The sequence below is a fragment of the Pan paniscus genome, chromosome 7 (genome assembly GCF_029289425.2).
Source record: "Pan paniscus chromosome 7, NHGRI_mPanPan1-v2.0_pri, whole genome shotgun sequence".
Lineage (NCBI taxonomy): Eukaryota > Metazoa > Chordata > Mammalia > Primates > Hominidae > Pan > Pan paniscus.
In genome coordinates, this window is record NC_073256.2 from 136,488,843 (window position 1) to 136,507,520 (window position 18,678).

The window sequence follows — 18,678 nt, forward strand, 5'->3', positions numbered from 1 at the left end:
TGTGCCCCTGTTGTGAATAATTGTTACAGGCCCATTATATTATAAACATTATTGGATTAAAATTATAATATGAAGTTACTAGGATTAAAAGAAGGAAAATGTGTGTGGAAGATGTAGACCTAGGAATGAGAGAGACATCTCCATCTTCCATATTTAGAAGTCAATGAGTATCTAAACTGAAAAAAAATAAAAACAAGAGTATCAGTGTGTTACTCAAAAATACAAAGGAGATAAATTAAGAAGCACTAAAATAATTCAAATAGTATTCTTATAGGAGTAAGACTCAAGAGTGGAGAACAAACAGTGGGAGGCTTCTGATTTTGTCTCATAAGCCTGTTAAAACCATTTGACTTTTTTTTAAAAAGTCAGCTTTCCCAGGTTGAATATTTGATTTTTTTTTTTTCTTTTTAGACGGAGTCTCACTCTGTTGCTCAGGCTGCAGTGTAGTGGCATGATCTTGGCTCAATGCGACCTCCGCCTCCCGGGTTCAAGTGATTCTCCTGCCTCAACCTCCCGAGTAGCTGGTACTGCAGGCATGTGTCACTATGCCTGGCTAATTTTTGTATTTTTAGTAGAGACGGGGTTTCACCATGTTGGCCAGGCTGGTCTTGAGCCACTGTGCCTAGCCTTGATTTTTTAAATGCGGTTTTAAAATATGAAATTTGAAATGTAAAAAAGAAATTATTATGTGTTTGCATGTTACTTTCTAAATGCGTTATTTTAAAAGTCATTCTACTAATTTTCATTTTTTACAAACTGTATAAAGTTAAATTAACTCACAAGAGAGGACTTTAATCCACTAATTACTTATTTGAATGGACAAAGCTGAAACCAAGTCCAAAGTTGAGTTATATCAATTTGTCAAGAAATCCCTTCTGGAGATGAGGTTGTCATTGTATTGCTATGCTGTTTTAACTAGTAAAATACTTCTGCCTTAGGATATGCTTTTTTCGTATCCTGGAATTTATTTTCCTTTCAGGAAAATATCAGGAAGCTGGAGGCATGATCATTAAAATGCACAAGAACAGATGTTGCTGGGTCTCTGTCAGGCACTGAGCAAACGTTTTGATGTGTCATTTCTTCCAGTTACTGTGGATGAAGAGCACAAGAATGGTGTTAGTTTCTTAGGGCTGCCATAACAAGTTACCCCAAACTTGGTGCCTTAATACAACAGACCTTTATTATCTCATACTTCTCAAGGCCACAAGTACAAAATCAAGCTGTAGGTAGTAGAGAACTCTGCTCTGCAGCCTGTAGGGGAGAAGCAGTCCTTGCCTTTGACAGTTTATGGTGGCTGCAAGCCCATTCTTTAGTTTGTTGTTGCGTAACTCTCATTTCTGCCTCGGTCTTCACCTGGCCTTCTCCTTTCATCTCTGTCTCCCTCCTTTGGGTGTCTCTTCTAAGGACCCTTGTCACTGGATTTAGGGTCCACCCAGATAATCTAGGATGATCTCATCTTGAGACTCTTAGCTTAATTATGTTTGCAAAGACCCTTTTGTCACATAAGGTCATGTTCACAGGTTCCTGGGTTAGATGTGGATATATATATATTTTTTTAAGGCCACAATTCAATTCACAAAAAAAAGAAAAGAAAAGAGTAGAGGAATAACGAGGCAAATATCACTTGTTATTTACTTTAATGACATGTCATATTTGGACAAACACAAAGCTAAGCCTGGAATTCCAATATCTTGGGAAATGAAAGATAAAAGCAGTCAGAAAAAAGTAGAACTATGAAGACAGTTTTATAAACTAGCTACTAATTCTTTTCTTTTTAGATTTACCATTAACCTCTTCCACTATTATGCCATCTGTAAACTTGATTGGCTTGTTGTCTATTTTAAAACCACGTTTTAAGGCAAAAACAGTGTTGGCTTGTTGTTCTCAGTGACTTCATTTTCTGAATAAACAAGACTGAACCCTTTTAAATGTCAGTAGAAACCTTTCTGGGAAGCACTATTTTTTTGCACACTAAAGACAATATACTTAACATAATTTAACCACTTTATGTATTCAATAATCTTTCCCATTTTAAAATTAAATAATGTTTTATATAAAATATGTGAATTCTCTGTAGCAATTTAAATTTTGATGTAGTATTGTACACATTATATAGGAATGTATTTATATGCTTTATTGAGTAAAAAAAGGAGGGGGGTAGAATATGCCAAGAAAATTTTTTAAGGACTATTGTTTGTTTGAAATGGTTACCAGTTAATTTCTATATATAAATGCAATGATTCTATTCTTATTGTATGCCAGGAAATGTTTGAAAATAAACAAATAGTGAAATAGACTTAGGGTAGTCTAAACAATTTAAAGAGTATCAATTTTCTTAGAATCATAGAATTTAGAAACAATGTTAAATATGAAGTCCAAACTCATTTTACATGCCTAGTGGCAATTGACATTATGTGATTTGCTCTATGTCACATAACTGGCTATGACACATGTAAAATTTTAGGTTTCTAACATCATTCAATTCTCACTATTTTTCTATCACTGTTAACCTGACAAATGCATCCACTTTGGACATTTTAAGTGTTTGTGAAAAATTAATGCATCCTCAATGCTTGAGAATGTTCATCTTTATGGAAACCAAATAGTATTTTAAAAGCAGGATTTGGGGAAATAATTTGTATTTGATTTTTTTTTTTTGGTCACTTTTTCAATGGATGACCTTACTCAAACTGCTTAATTTCTTTGAGCCTCAGCTACTTTGTTTGCAAAATGAAAGGACTACTATCTAATCCACAGGACTATTTTGAGACCAAATGAGATAAACGCAAGTTGAGACTAGCTCTCAGCCTGTATATAATGACTATTCAATCAGTGCTAGTTTCCTTCCCTGTACTGCTTACGAAAAAATCAGTCAGTTATACTATAAGCCTGTTGTGATGTATTCAATTGTGTTCCTCCCACCTCAAAATTCATGTGTTGAAGTTCTGATCCCCAATACCTCAAAGCAAATTTCTGCTGTTTAAGCCAGGGGTCCCCAGTCCCCAGGCCACGAACTGGTATCGGTTTGTGGCCTGTTAGGAGCACGGCTGTACAGCAGGAGGTGTGCGGTGGGTGAACCTGCGAAGTTTCATCTCTATTTACAGCTGCGCCCACATCAGTCACATTACTGCCTTAGTTCCCACCTCCTGTCAGATCAGCAGCGGCATTAGATTCTCATAGGAGCACAAACCCTATTGTGAATTGTGCATGTGGGGATTTAGGTTGCCTGATATTTAGGAGAATCTAATGTCTGATGGTCTGCCACTGTCTCCCATCATCCCCAAATGGGAGCATCTAGTTGTAGTAAAACAAGCTCAGGTCTCCCACTGATTCTACATTATAGTGAGTTGTATAATTATTTCATTATATAATACAATGTAAATAATAAAAATAAAGTGTACAATAAATGTAATGTGCTTGAGGCCAGGCATGGTGGCTCACACCTGCAATCCCAGCACTTATGGAGGCCAAGGTGGGTGGATCATTTGAGATCAAGAGTTGGAGACCAGCCTGGCCAACCTGGTGAAACCCCAACCATACTAAAAATACAAAAAATTAGCCAGGTGCAGTAGTGTACACCTGTAATCTCAGCTACTCAGGAGGCTGAGGCACGAGAATCGCTTGAACCTGGGAGGCAGAGGTTGCAGTGAGCCGAGATCATGCGACTGTACTCCAGCCTGGGCAACAGCAAGACTCCATCTCAAAAAAAAAAAAAAAAAAAAGAAAAGAAAAGAAAAGAAAAAGAAAAAGTAATGTGCCTGAATCATCCTGAAAGTATTTCCCCATCTTCCCCATAGAAAAATTGTCTTCCACCAAACTGGTCCCTGGTGCCAAAAGGGTTGGCACTGGTTTTAGCCACCCGGCCGCTGTTGTAAGCCACTCAGTTTGTGGTGCTTTGTTATGGCAGCCCTAGGAAACTAATGCACCTGTATTTCTTGGATTGATGGTTACTTGTAACGACATCTCTTAGGGATATTTTTTCAGCAGTCAGTCTGTATCAGGATCTGTAACATCTTTCTTTTCCAATTTCAAGGAAAGCAGGTCCAAAATCCCTTTCACCTAACTCTTAGTTGAGATGCTGTTCAAGAATGGAGAAGGTAAGGGGCCTCTCCAATATATGTGATTCTGGTTCCAATCTTCCAATATCTTACTATGCCCATACTATTTGTACAGGTTACAGGTTTGTGGAATAGATAGAGATCCTGATCTCTGTATCTATATCTGTATCTGATCTACATACTCTACATCTAAATCTGTTGAGCTTTTTATGAAACATAATACCACAAGCTTTTCCCCCTTATTTTATAAAAGACTTGCTGAAAACACAGTTTTAATAAAATTGTCATGTCATACACTCTCATATATTTTACCATAATTTGCCCACTGTTAACACGTTGTTAGGCAATTGAAGGCCTTTCGCCTTTCTGCCACATCCCTTCAAATGAAGCTTTGCCCACATTTCAGAATATTTCCTTGAGATAGTGTACCAGAAAGGCTAAAAGCTATAAACTAGGCCAAAGGTAATAAACATTTTAATATTCCTAATACTTATCACCAAGTTGCTTCACAGAAAAGCTGGTTGTTCTTTCCTTTTGAATTTAATCACAAGAGAATAATCTTGGTAGCAAGAGTAAGAAGGTCATGGAGGGCATTGGAAGCATTAGTGTTCAACAGGCACAAGCAGGTAATAAATATCACCTTATGAAAAGCTCAAAGCCATGCACGGTGTTTGCATAACATGTTGCTAACTGAAGACCTCTCTGGTTCACAACCTTTCTGAAACTCAGCGTTTAAATGCAATATAGCCTATTAAATTGTCAGCTCAAGTACTCAGCAGAAGGCATCTCTATCTTCTTTGCTCTTGGGGATGTTTCTACTGACATGCACACTGGAGTTCAGAGATAATTTTCAATAAACTGTTGTCACTTGAAAATAAACAGTCTGGACAATGTATGGTCCATTTGGAGCACTGAGAAAATAAACAACCTAGGGTATGCTTCCTTCCTGTCTCTGTAGCCCTTTTTGGAATGTGTGTTCCAAATACTTCCCCTTCTTCCCCAAAGCAGGAGGTTTTATTTAAAATAAAGCTGTTTATTTGGCATTTCTGGGAGACCCTTTTCTGAGGAACCACAGCAATGAATGGCTTTGCATCCTTGCTTCGAAGAAACCAATTTATCCTCCTGGTACTATTTCTTTTGCAAATTCAGAGTCTGGGTCTGGATATTGATAGCCGTCCTACCGCTGAAGTCTGTGCCACACACACAATTTCACCAGGACCCAAAGGTGAGGAAAGAAAACCACAATTTTCATGTATAATAAATATGATATCTTCCCTCATCTCTGAACCCCTTCCTAGATTTCAATGACTTTCTCTTCTCTCCTCCCTAGTTTCCTCCCACTTTCCTTCTATTTTGGAAAATCAGGATTTTCCAGATCTGGTCTGTTACTTATTTAAAGCTCTCCCTTGATGTTAGGTAAGAGGATGTTGGGAAGGGGAAACCCAGGACAGAGATCTGAGGGAAATTACCCAGGGCAGGGGGAAATTCCCTGTTCCATTCTGCTCCGGGGCAGATGCACAATCCAGGCATGAGTCTTCAGAAGTCCTTTCCTTCCTTAAAAGCATCTCTATTATTGCACTGTTTGTATTCTCCTCCTTTCTAATACTGATGCTGGTAAAGCTGTTTAAGCAAAAGGTCAGTAACATAAAACTTAAATCTTAAACATATATTTCATAAGTTAATGGGATCCTGAGTTCCAACGTAGAGGATGGAAACATTTTGTCAAGCATTGAAGGTAGTATATAAATGAACATTTCTTTATTTGGAAGTGTAGTCTCTGGGGCCAAATGCCTTCTGCTCAAGAATGGTAGAATATTGCAAAATGTTCTCAAGTACAGCCAAGGTCCAAATATGCTTTAAGCAACTAGTAGATTTAAAAAAATCTATTTTTCTGGGTTTAGCTTTCACCCTTTTGTTCTGAAAGTGGTCACTGCACTGCAGATTGGTGCTCCCTTATTAGTAATTCATGCTGTTTCTCCAGGCTATAGGGTAGAAGAATTGCAGCTGCTTAAAATTTTAAGTAGAAAAAAGTGTTCTTCCAAAAAACAAAATTCAGAAATACATTGCCCCATGCCTGTCAGTTATTTAAATGTGTATTGCTTAAAGTGCATTTTTCTTAATCACTGAATTAATTTTCCTCTAAGATTGCAATCCAAGTTTTAACCTTTGATACAATAAAATAAATGCTGTGAGGAACAATGAGACCTTAGAGCTTCCAAATAATTTCTTGGGTGAATAAATGAATAATGCGAGGGCAAATGTTCAGAAAGAAAGTTTTGATTAGAAATAAAGTATTTGCTTAAAACCGTTACTGAAGTTTCCTTAGAGTATAGGAAACTTTAGATTATTCCTGGGGTGTCATGGAGGCATCGAAAATTAAAGTTTTCCTTGTCCCTGCAAATGGGAGAATCCATTTGAGAATAGCACTATTTTTTACCTAATAGAAAACTTCTCCCTTCCCATTTTCCCATTAGAAACCCTGTTAAAATTTCAAACAGTGGAAATCTCATTAACTTTCCTCCTGAGCATGTGCAGACATTATGAGATAATTACAAGCCAGAGTGTGACAAAATGAAGTGAGTGATCCTGGGGAGAGGGACTTGGGAAGCGGAGCTCTAGAACCGTGGGTTCTAGAACTAAGTCTGTTATGTTCTTGGGTGTGATTTCCTCTTCTTCATCCAGAGCCTGGAAACTGTATCACATGGACTCCAAATTTTATTTTTAATAAAATTTTATTCTTAATAAAATTCTTAATAAAATAAATTCTTAATAAAATTTAATAAATTTTGTTCTTAATAAAGAAATCCATGATCCTGGAATGTACTGAACACCCACTAAGATCCAGGCATCATGTTAGATGCTAGGGGTTGGAAGCTAAGATAAGTAACCTGTCCTAGCTCTCGCATCTACATACCAAGCTTTGTATTCTATTACAAACTCTTGAGGCCGGCACCAATTTATGCTTTTTCTTTGAAAATTTCCTACACACCTAAATGCACCTAAAGCAACATGAGTATATTCATCACTGCCTTTCCTGTGCTCTAGGCACCATGCTAGATGATATGGGTACACCAGAAACCAAGACATGATACCTTCTCTTAAGATATGAACAGTGGGCCAGGTGTGTTGCCTGCAATCCTAACACTTTGGGAGGCCAAGGCAGGTGGATCACTTGAGTCCAAGAGTTTGAGACCAGCCTGGGTGACATAAAGAGACCCCATCTCTACAAAAAATTAAAATAATTTTTTAAAAATTAGCCAGGTGTGGTGGTGCACACCTGTAGTCCCAGTTACTTGGACGTCTGAGGCAGGAGAATTGCTTAAGTCCAGACAGTTGAGCCTGCATGGGCCATGATCATGCCACTTCACTCCAGCCTGGACAACAGAGTGAGACCCCATCTCAAAAAAAAAAAAAATATATATATATATATATATATATATATATATGTAAACTGCCATCTACTCTACCTTGTTCCTTCATGAATACTGTGACAACCCCTCCCCACTCCAAAATAAGGCAGATATGTATATTTACCTCTACAAAATTAAAAAGAATAGTATGATGGTTAAGTAAGTGTTTTAAAGGTCTGCGTTATTACTGTTTTTTCAATATTTTTCCCCTAAGATCAAGCTAGTCTTAATACTTTTCTCCATGGCTAATCATCTCATTACTGTATTTACTAGCACTGCAGCACAGTGCTCAGAAGTTTCTAGATACTCTGGGAAACAGATAGTGAAATGAATTTTCCCTAAATTCATCTGGGAGAGTGAAAACTAAATGAATTATTTAGAATTGCAGAATGCCATTTGTGAAAACCCAGTAATGCTAACCAATCATAGAATATATTGACCAATATACAGATATTATTTTTAAAGTCTTATTTCTCAGACATGGTTTAGTGGAAAGAAAGGCACTGGAGTCAATCTGATTATCTTCAGCATGTTGTTACATCTGTTACACTTCAGTGTCTTCATTTGCAAAATGAGCCTTCATCACAGACCTCTTTTAAGAATTATGATAACCAACGTGAACTTTAAGCTGTACAGACATCATCAATAGAAATTTTAACAAATTCTATTTTATCTTTTCCTTCTCTCCCTATCTAAGTCTGTTAAGTAACAATTTTGAGAATAAGTTATCAAAATGACTCTGTTGCAAGCCATCATTATTTTTCTTTCTATGCCTTAAACTTATCATTTATGTTACCTAATAGGAAAATGAAATGTTCTCTCTCGCGCTCTCTCTCTCTCTCTCTCCTTCCCCCTCCTTCCCTCTCTCTCTTCCCCCCTCCTTCCCTCCCTCCCTCCCTCTCTCTCTCCCTCTCCCTCTCTCCCTCTCTCTCTCTCTCTCTCTCTCTCTCCCCCCCCCCCTTTCTCTCTCTCCTTCTCTCCCTTTCTCTCACTTTTTTTCTCCCTCTTCCCCCATCTTGGTGGTTTCTTTAAATAATTTATGTGAAATTCTGACCTCTAGTGGTCTCCCTTGAAAATAACAGCGATAAAATATGTACAGCTATTATGTATCCATAAAAAATTTAAAAGAAAAATAAATGGACACAAAGCAAAAGAGAGACAAGTTTTAAACAAAACATGTTAAAAATGATTTTAACCAATAAATGTGGATGATGCTTTACAATTTTCAAGGACCTTTAAAATCATTGTCTTGTTTAATTTCCACAATTTCCCTATGTGGTACCAATTTCTTTAAACTTAGACCTAAGGAAACAATTCCAGCGGGGCCAAGGGAAGTGCCCGAGTTCTTTCAGCAGGTGGAATCTTGCAACTTGAACTTGACCCTGGGCCTTCTGGCTCCAAGTCCAGCGTCATTTCATGACATCCACTAGTTTATACTAGTTATACATCAGGTTTGAAAATGCAGTCCCCCAGTCACATTTTGGTGATTAAAAAAATGTACAGGGCAAAGTCAAAGAACATGACATCACGAAACCTCACAGCCCGGCATTGTCTTGGGTACTAAAGTATGCTGAAAATGATGGCATATCTCCTCTTTGATAATCAACTTCATTACTTCATTAATTTGTTTGGAAATAATGTTATTTTACCCTATTGCTTATTTTGATGTTTGCTAGCTTTTTAGTAGGGCCTTTTCAATGACATTTTTGTGTGTGTGACCTACAAGGTCTTGTTTCCAACTGGCTTCTCTCAGCTTCTCCCATATCATTTCAAACTGCTCTTTTCACTTTTGCTTTTCAATGGGCATGCTGGTCTTGGCTCTCCTTCCTGACTCGGGACCTTGGCTCTTGATGGCTCCTCTGCCTGGCCCACACTTACCCAGATCTTCCCAAGGATAGTTCCTTCTCCTCATGGAGGTCTTAGCTCAAACGCCATCTGTGCAGCAAGGCCCTGCCTACCTACCCCTGTACTCTTTGTCATAGTTCCCATGGTGTTTTATTTTCACAGGCTTATTACTAAGTGAAAATATCTTGTGTATTGATGCATGTAGAGTCAGTCCTGGAGTGCAAGCTTCCCGAATGGACAAGGATACCAGTCCTTCTTGCTGAGCATGGTTTTCTAAACCTAGAAGAGCTCCCGACACATAGTGGGTGCTCAATACGTATTTTTGATTAAATGACTCTACCCAAATTTTCCATGAAAGACCCCCAACATTTTAATTTGAGGTATTATTCTATTAACACAACTCTTTCAAAATATCCTCTAAGTATGTCCTGAAGTTGCTAAAAACTGTTGCACATGCTCCCAAAAAAGGACTATTCCTGGGGGCCATGGCCATTGTGCCACTTCTCCAACAACCTAAGAACCTCCCTGCCAGGGGCCACTGCTTTTCTCCTAATTACAATAGTGCCTCTGCTTCCCAGGTGCCTCTGTCTCTGCCTAGCCACTAACACACTGCTGCCTCCTTCACTAAGGAAGCCTTTCTGACGCTTCTGAGGACACTGTGATTCCCATGGGTAACCATCATGACTCCTCCACACGTGTGGCCTGTGATCAAACCACAAGGCAGAGCAAAGCTCTTTCCCTTTCAGCATGACTCTAATCACCACATCCAATGGGGTGACAGGAGCAAGATTGCTAGCACACATTGAGTAGCTGAGCACACATTGAGTAGCTGAGCACACATTGAGTAGCTGCCATTCACCCAGCACTGTGTGAGTGCTTGACAACCATGTTTAAATTTAATTATTTCAATGGACTTTGAGCAAAAAGATTTTATTATCTCAGTGAACTTTGAGGAAAAATACTTTATTATCTCAATGGACTTTTGAGAAAAAAAGACTTTATCATTCCCATTGAACAGATGAAGGAATTGAGGTAAGAATTATTAAGTCACTAGCTCAAGGCCACAGAGCCAGAAGAGGAAATTAAAACCCAGTTAAGTTCTAGTTGGGCCCTATGTTCCAATCAACCTGCTAAACCCACTAGCAAGCCAGAGAGGCCCCTACACAGTGTTGATGGCACCTCAGTGTTTTACGGGGCCAGAGGAAATGGCTACTTCAGTCTTTTTACTTAAACCCCCCTTGGTCCCTGTGGAACTCCAGAGCACACACCTGAGTGTCAGACAATACAAGCTCTGCCCGGTTGCCGCTCCTCTCTGATGAGAGAGGCTATGCCATGAGTAAAGCCTTACAGCACTCACCCCTATCCTCTGGGATAATTCCTTTCTCAGAAGACCTCTTAGCAACTGAAAAATAGATTTCTATTTGGCCATCCACTATTTAACTGGACATGGCTCTGGATCCCAGCAATTGACACAACTTGAATTATTTCCCAAGATACTTCTCAGCCCCCAATACAAATAGGACATTTTGTGACTTCCCCAAACGGATAGACAGATATGCCCAGGAAAGTCCAGATATTTTTCATACTCAAACTGGAAGTCTTACTACCTGTAAGGTCACCCTCAGGGATAATTTGGTTTAACTCCAGTTACTTTTACTTTTTGTGAAAACTGAGGCCCAGAGAGGTAAAATAACTTGTTCTAGGTCATGCAGCTGCTAATAGGCAGCAGGACTAGAACTAGAAATCAGATTCCAGATTTTTGGAGCAGGCATTGTTCCATTCTTCCATGTTACATCATTTTCCTCACCTTATATCTTTCTCATTAAGCATAAAATGATTAGTTGGTTTTATAAGTTAACATTAGAAAAGGAGTTCATGAGATCAATGTATAAACATGACACAGAACTATTCTAGCTCAGTCACCTTGATGCAAGTTAAGTTGCTGATTCTTTTCTGGTAACTATCAGAAAGGGTAAACAACTAGGTGTTTTCCCAAAACTTTTTATTAATTGTATTAATTCACTAGATTCTTTCATTATGTGTTTTAATATGTATTTTATGCATAAGGACAGACCAATATTTTCAGTGGTTAGTTTTTTTTTAACTTTTATATTTCAGTGTGTCGATACTTAGAACAATTTTTCATCTCTCTTTTCCTTTAGGTAGATACTAAGAAGGCATTTCAAGTTTAGGTCATGAAAGGAAGAATAAAATTCCAGTCAATAAAAGTGTAGGTAAAGATGAATCAGGAAGTAGTACTAAATGGTAATGATAAAAAATGATTTGTTTCATTTTAATATGAATTTAATAAGCCATGTCTCTCTCCAACTCTCTTACATAATAATTTGGATATGTATTAATCACTAGTAGAGATCATAGTAATATGCATTTATATGTATGTGAAGATCATGGGCTTTTATATGTATATATCATAGACTTTTATATATGTATATATATGTATATATATAAAACGTACATATATACACGTATATATATACACACATATATATACACATATATATATAAACGTGTATATATATAGTTTTGAATCTGAGCTCTGCCACTTACCTAGCTATACGATCTTAAGCTTAAATGTCTTCATCCATAAAATGGCCAAAACACTGAACTCATGGAGATAGAGAATAGAAAGATGATTAACAGAGGCTAGGAAGGGGAGTGGGGGGACCTAGAGACAATTAATGGGTACAAAAATAATAGAAAGAATGAATAAGACCTAATATTTGATAGGACAACAGGGGAACTATAGCCAGTAATAAATTAATTGTACATTTGTAAATAACTAAAAGAGTATAATTACATTGTAACACAAAGGATGAATGCTTGAGTATACCCAGTTTTCCATGATGTCATTGTTACACATTTCATGCCTGTACCAAAATATCTCATGCACCCCATAAATGTATACACCTACTATGCACCCACAAAAATTAAAAATTAAACAAATTTAAAAATACAATGGAGATCATATTGCCCACCTCAAATGCTTATTTTGAAAATTGAGACATGTTTAGTATATAGCTTACCTATCATTTCTTTCACTACTCTCCACTACTGTTTGTTACCAACAGCTCTCTCCCCCATTCCTAAAGAAAGGCTCATAGATTGTAAAGTCGGCTCCCCAAATAGAAACATACCAGGGAAAGACTGCTCCTTTCTCCTACTTATCGCAATTTTCTGCCTGTTTTCAGTCTTACTCCAAAGTCAACTTTTATTTGTCAAGAGCTCACAAACTTGAGACCACCTCTTCTCTTCGCTGATATTGCTTCCTTTCTGTAGCTCTCCAACTGAGCCTGGCGTTCTTTATTAGTAAAATGGAAATAACAGTGGTAAATACGCCTAGGGTTGTCATGGGGATTGCATGAGTGAAAACACAGAAAACTGAACCTCAGATTTCTCATCAGTCATGAGGATGATAATAGTGTTACTTCTTCATAGGGATGTGGTGAGGAAAAATGAGTTAAGCCGTGTAAAGCTCTTAGCACTTGAAATAGTCTCAGGGACTCTGTAAATAAGAGCAAACCATGGGAGAGCAAAACCCAAGGGAGAATGAGATTGTGTTTCCTGTTTATCGTTCTTCCTTCTTCCTTTAAGAAACTTTTCCTTTAGTTACTGTCTATGCCATACAGGCAGGCTATTTTACTGGCCTTGGGTCATTGATGATATATAGGCCAGGCACAAATTCTCTCTTTCTCTCTTACTCCTCTTGTTTATATTTATAAAATTCTACTTGTAGAAACTTGGTAACTCTGTTAGCGTGGCGTGGTTAGACTCTTCACATTTCTTCATGATATTTCAACCCATAACCAGTTTGTCTGTTTTTTTGCATTAGGCATTGGATGTGCAATAGCCTATCATTTTATACAATTCTTTAAATTATATTTTATAGCTTTCTCTGCTCTTTTAGAAAAGAATTGTACATATACACAGTAAAAATCTGACACTCAGAGATTCAAGTAAAGTAGCGCCTAACTAATGTGGGGTTTTTAAAAAATTATTTACTGCTATTGATCTTGATTCAACAGTTCTTGGAAGCATCAGTTTAGGTCTCTTGTGATCACAGGAAGACACTTGTATCTGTTAAACAAATTATATGAACAGGAGTCATTCTTTAGAATTTACAAAGTTTCATCCATTATTCTATTTAGGCTCAACTGACACCGATAAGGATCATCAACCTTATTTTAAGGAGAAGGAAACTAAAGCATACTGCTCTTGCATGCGATTTGACCACACAGTTGTGAGAAAGTTATCTGAGGAGAAACCCTGTGCCCCCCATTCTACCTCCCTAACTATGAAGAGAGGACCCTAATCAACCCAACTGATGAGAGAAACTGAGCTCTGTTAAATGAGATGATGTCATCTCATCTCAAGAATGATCAGCCATATCTTTTTTTTTTTTTTTTTGAGACAGAGTCTCGCTCTGTCACCCAGGCTGGAGTGCAGTGGCGCGATCTCGGCTCACTGCAAGCTCTGCCTCCTGGGTTCATGCCATTCTCCTGCCTCAGCCTCCCGAGTAGCTGGGACCACAGGCACCCACCACCACGCCCGGCTAATTTTTTTTTTTTAAGTAGAGACGGGGTTTCACCATGTTAGCCAGGACAGTCTTGATCTCCTGGCCTCGTGATCCGCCTGCCTCGGCCTCCCAAAGTGCTGGGATTACAGGAGTGAGCCACCACATCCAGCCAATCAGCCATATCTTAATAAGACAGGATAGATGTGCTGAGGACACAAAATTCTTTTTTTTTTTTTGAGACGGAGTTTTGCTCTTGTTGCCCAGGCTGGAGAGCAATGGCATGATCTCTGCTTACTGCAACCTCTGCCTCCCAGGTACAAGCAATTCTCCTGCCTCAGCCTCCTGAGTAGCTGGGATTACAGACACCTGCCACCACATCCAGCTAATTTTTTGTATTTTTAGTAGAGATGGGGTTTCACCATGTTGGCCAGGCTGTTCTTGAACTCCTGACCTCAGGTGATCCACCCGCCTAGGCCTCCTAAAGTTTTGGGATTACAGGTGTGAGCCACCATGCCCAGCCAACACAAAATTCTTTAAACAGATAACTCTTATTGTTATCTGCATTCAAGAGCTTATAGATTTTGAAGGTCATTTATTTGATGCTGCCCAGGGATAAGTGTATGTGCAAGACATTGTAGCATTGAGTGCAGTCAAAAATAGTTTTGATAGTGTGGTTCTGCCTGGCCTGAAATGAACCAGGATTTAGAAAAAGATTTTGCCAGTCAGAGCCAAAAGTTGTGAAAAAGTCATCTTTCTCTCATCAGACCACATACTGGGTGACCAAATGACAGGACAACCAAAAGAAGGAGGCCCATATGTCCAATGGGAAGTTGAGGGATGCAGTGTGGCAGCAAGTGTGAAAATATACTCTAGGCAAAAGTGAAAGCTCCCAAAGAAATGTGCGTGGGTTGGGGGGACTTTGATACACCATAAAGGAAAGTCTCTGGAACCGATTCATCAGTGTCACCCTAGCACCATGCTTCACTTCAATGGCAAAGCTGGACAATGTCACCAATGATTCTGGGGCAAAGCCAGTGCTAGACCACAGCCACAGACAAAATACTCTGAAATAAAGCTCACATAAAATGTACAAAGGCAAGGGATATGACCTGCTTTCCTCAATTGGAGCACACTTAAAATGACATTTTACCTTTCCAATTAAAATGAGCTCGAAATTTTGATTAGCCTGGGTAGAGAATGATTTTTTTTTTTTTTTGCCTCTCCATGATTTGGGAGACAATACCATGTTGGTATTATTCTAATGTGGCCTAGCCACACTAATGTTAAATTTTTTTCTGCTCTCTCTTTTTGATTCTGTAATATTTTAACTCTGAACAGAAGAGTGTATGCAAAACTAAAACGTCCAGCATTCTCAACTGCCAAGGTGTCCCAGCATCTGCCCACAGGGCTTTATTAATGGGAAGATAATCTCCTAAAATGGGTCATATGATTGCCTCTTTTATATCCTTTCTTGTCTTAATTTTAGAAATGTAGAAAAATGACTGGGCAGTGAGAGGGTAGAGCATGGAATTCTATAGCATCAAAAAACACCACCAGTGCAACAAAGTTATTGACTCAGTTTTCTGGTTAGGAAAGACTCTGAGTCTTAGAGCAAAGGATGTTCAATGGAGGAGGAACTAACTGTTATCCTGCCCCCTTTTCAGTGGATAGGATTGACATTTTAATAAGGTAGAACACAGAATTATTCTTTTTTTTATTTTAGCACCAATGGCTTCCACATAAATAATAACTTATTATACTTGTCTGCTGCATTAATCCATTTTATGTTGCCATAATATGAAGGAATACCTTAAACGGGGTAGTTTATAAAGAAGAGGTTTATTTTGTTCATGCTTCTGCAGACTGTACAAAAAGTTTGGTGCCACCATCTGCTTCTGGTGAGGGCCTCAGGAAATATACAATCATGGCAGAAGAGCAAAAGAAAGGACGATAGTGTCACACTCTTTCAAATAACCAGATCCTGTGTAAACTGAGAGTGAGAACCCACTCATTACCACAAGAGAAGCACCAAGTCATGCATGAGAGATCCTCCTACATGACCCAAACACATCCTACCAGGCCCCACCTCCAACAAGGGGGATTACATTTCAGCATGAGATTTGGAGAGGACACACATCAAACCATGTCATCTGCTAACCTACTTTTAATTGAACAGTGGGTTTTCTTTTCCACATAATTTTCATAGTTATTTTGCAGAAGTTGTGAGATTGTTTGTATCTGATCCAGTCAACCAAATGATAGTTTAAACCAGAGGAGCCAATGGAAGTCTTTGAGTAGAACAACATTAGATTTGCTTCTTAGGCAGAGAAATCTCTTAGCAGGGTTGAAGATAGGCTGAAGGATATGAGAAGGTCTTAGTGGGACATAAATGAAAGACAAGAGTTGAATTAGGGCTGTTGGAATAGAGAGAACGGGGTGCAATAGAGAGGTACTTCAGAAGTAAAATTGGGAGATTATGAGTTCTTAATTGTGTTTGAGTTACATGTGAACATCGATGGAAAATTCCAGCAGGCAGTTGGAAATAGATATCATAAATATTTCTTAGGCATTATTTTTCTAGAAAAACTAATCATGTAGCCCATCATCTTGACTTACAGTTTTTATATTTTGTCTCATTTAGTGATTGATTATTATCAAAGAGGATATTACAGTTCTCACAGATACTTGAGATGTTCATAGACTGAGATGTTGGTATACATAATAATACAGTTATCAAAGGTAATGGCAAAAACTGCAATTACTTTAACACCAACCTAATAACTACATTTAATAACAATACTACACTTTCTCCTTAAATTTGTTTCTAACTCACTTTGTACTGAAATGAGTTTTAGAGGAATATTGTATGTTACATATACAGAGTGTTGTAAATGTTTAGATGCCAAAAGCATAAATCTGCTCTGGGAAAACGTACACACACACATACACACACACCAACCAGGATGTTGCAAATCTGCATGACAGGGTAAGGTCTCACAAAGACTTCCTTCCCCCTTGTCCTCTTCCTTGTACCTCTTTCATTTCTAGTGACTAGAAATTCCTCATGGTCCCTTGGATGCTACTGGCATAATGTAATAATGTAATATTCTGGAGCTCTCACTACCTTCTAAGCACTCTTCTAAGCTCTTCATGTGCATGACCACATTTACTGCTCACAGCAACCCTGTGAGGGAGGCACTTCATTATTCTGACTTACTGATGAGCAAACTGAGGCTTAAAGAATTTAAATGGGTTGCTAAAGTCCCATACCCTTTCAGTGATGGAGCCTGGACTTGAACCAAGCGCTTTGATCCCAGATCTTAACAACTGCATTGCATTGCAGAAGCATGTCACTTAGTCCTGAATTGATGGGATTTCTCTTTGTTTTTGTTTCTATGGGCCTGGCTGAGAATGCATTTTAATAATGAAAGATATGTGAAGGCAGAAGGAAACCTGCCTAACAAAACTTAATGTTGCATTTTTCATTAAGTACAGTGTTAGTTCCCACCCTCCCACCCCCACCCACTTACTCAGACATGCAATGACTGCAAAATAATTGCAGGCTCCAAGTGATCATTCTTTTTAAGCCAAATAAGCTTGAAAACGACAAAAAAAGATACTTTGTAATTCAGATAGGAGAGACTGTAGGATACTTGAAATCCTCAGTTGTTTTCTTTGCTAGTTTGCAGAGGAACTAGCTGAAGGGGAAATGAAGTTCATGGGTCCCTGGAATTGATGAGGCACAATTAAGGGGTGAGTTGAGATAATAATCACACCCATCAATGACCTGGCTTGGACTCTAGTAAGCACCCCATAAATATTAGTGATTATCCATATTGACATTGATATTTTTATTAGATAAATTAATTTCCTTACATATTGTGTTTCCTTGCATTTGTTTAGCATGTTAATATTGAAAATGAAAACTATTCATTTTGTTTTCTCCTTCGATATTTTATCTTGTCATTTGGGGAGAAAGCAACACAGGATGAGTTAAAAGCCAAGTCTCCTGACTCCTGTGTCATTGATCTTTCCAAAGCCTTGCTTTGTTGGATGCCAGTTGTAACCTACTCGTTTGAAAGACTGTGTTCAGTGTCTCCTCCCACCCCACCAAACTGTTGGGCATAGATCATATCTTGTCCAAGGTAGTCCTGTATCCCTAGGACACAACACAGCTTGGCAGCTAGTAGAAATGCAGTAAAAATTGGCCAACGAACAAACAAGTAAGAAAATTGTGAGTTTTTGGACAACAGTCAAGAGCAAAGTGTAGAATATCTGTTCTTATCACAAGGAACTTACACTTTAATTAAATATTTGACATTAATACAAACAGTTAAATAATATTGCATTATTTAAATAATACTCCAAGGCAACAATTAGAAAGTAGTAACAAGGAACCAGATGGTGAATTATCAAGGAAATAACTCCATCAATAAATTCAGAGAAATTACAATTTAACTTGAGACAGGACTTGCGGGTAGGATTTATAAAGAGATAAAGAGCCATAGTTCCATTTACATCATTTATTATTTATGTTTTATGTTGCAAGAAGGTTCTGTGCTTATTGTAACATGTAACATATGTAAGGATGTATAAAATGAAGATGTAAAGAAAAAGCTAATGATATCTCTTTTTACTATCACCCTTCCCTCTCTGAACCCTCTTCTCCCCTGTAGACATCATTAATAGCTTAGTATTAATACTTTTCTCTAATTTATTCCTTCCTTCTCTAAATGATGTCATACATACACAAATATAATACTCCCTAAGAGACTTTCTATATGTAACATGGAGCTCACTCTATATCCAAGAGCTTTTGCTAACTCCTTAT

At 38.1% G+C, this 18,678-nt stretch overlaps 1 protein-coding gene and 1 long non-coding RNA gene across 2 annotated transcripts in view; one reads left to right on the forward strand and one right to left on the reverse strand.

Annotated features, from left to right (window-relative positions):
• Positions 1-790: 790 nt before the first annotated feature.
• Positions 791-6,636, reverse strand: LOC130541771 (uncharacterized). Its single transcript, XR_008955888.2, has 2 exons — positions 5,528-6,636; positions 791-1,089 (listed from the first exon to the last, which is right to left on the reverse strand). It is a non-coding gene; the product is annotated as an uncharacterized LOC130541771 (long non-coding RNA).
• COLEC10 (collectin subfamily member 10) overlaps positions 5,136-18,678 on the forward strand; it is a 42,702-nt gene continuing 29,159 nt past the window's right edge. Inside the window, exon 1 of the mRNA XM_003823324.5 lies at positions 5,136-5,283. Within this exon, the coding sequence (XP_003823372.1) occupies positions 5,136-5,283 (148 nt within the window). The remainder of the gene's footprint in view (positions 5,284-18,678) is intronic.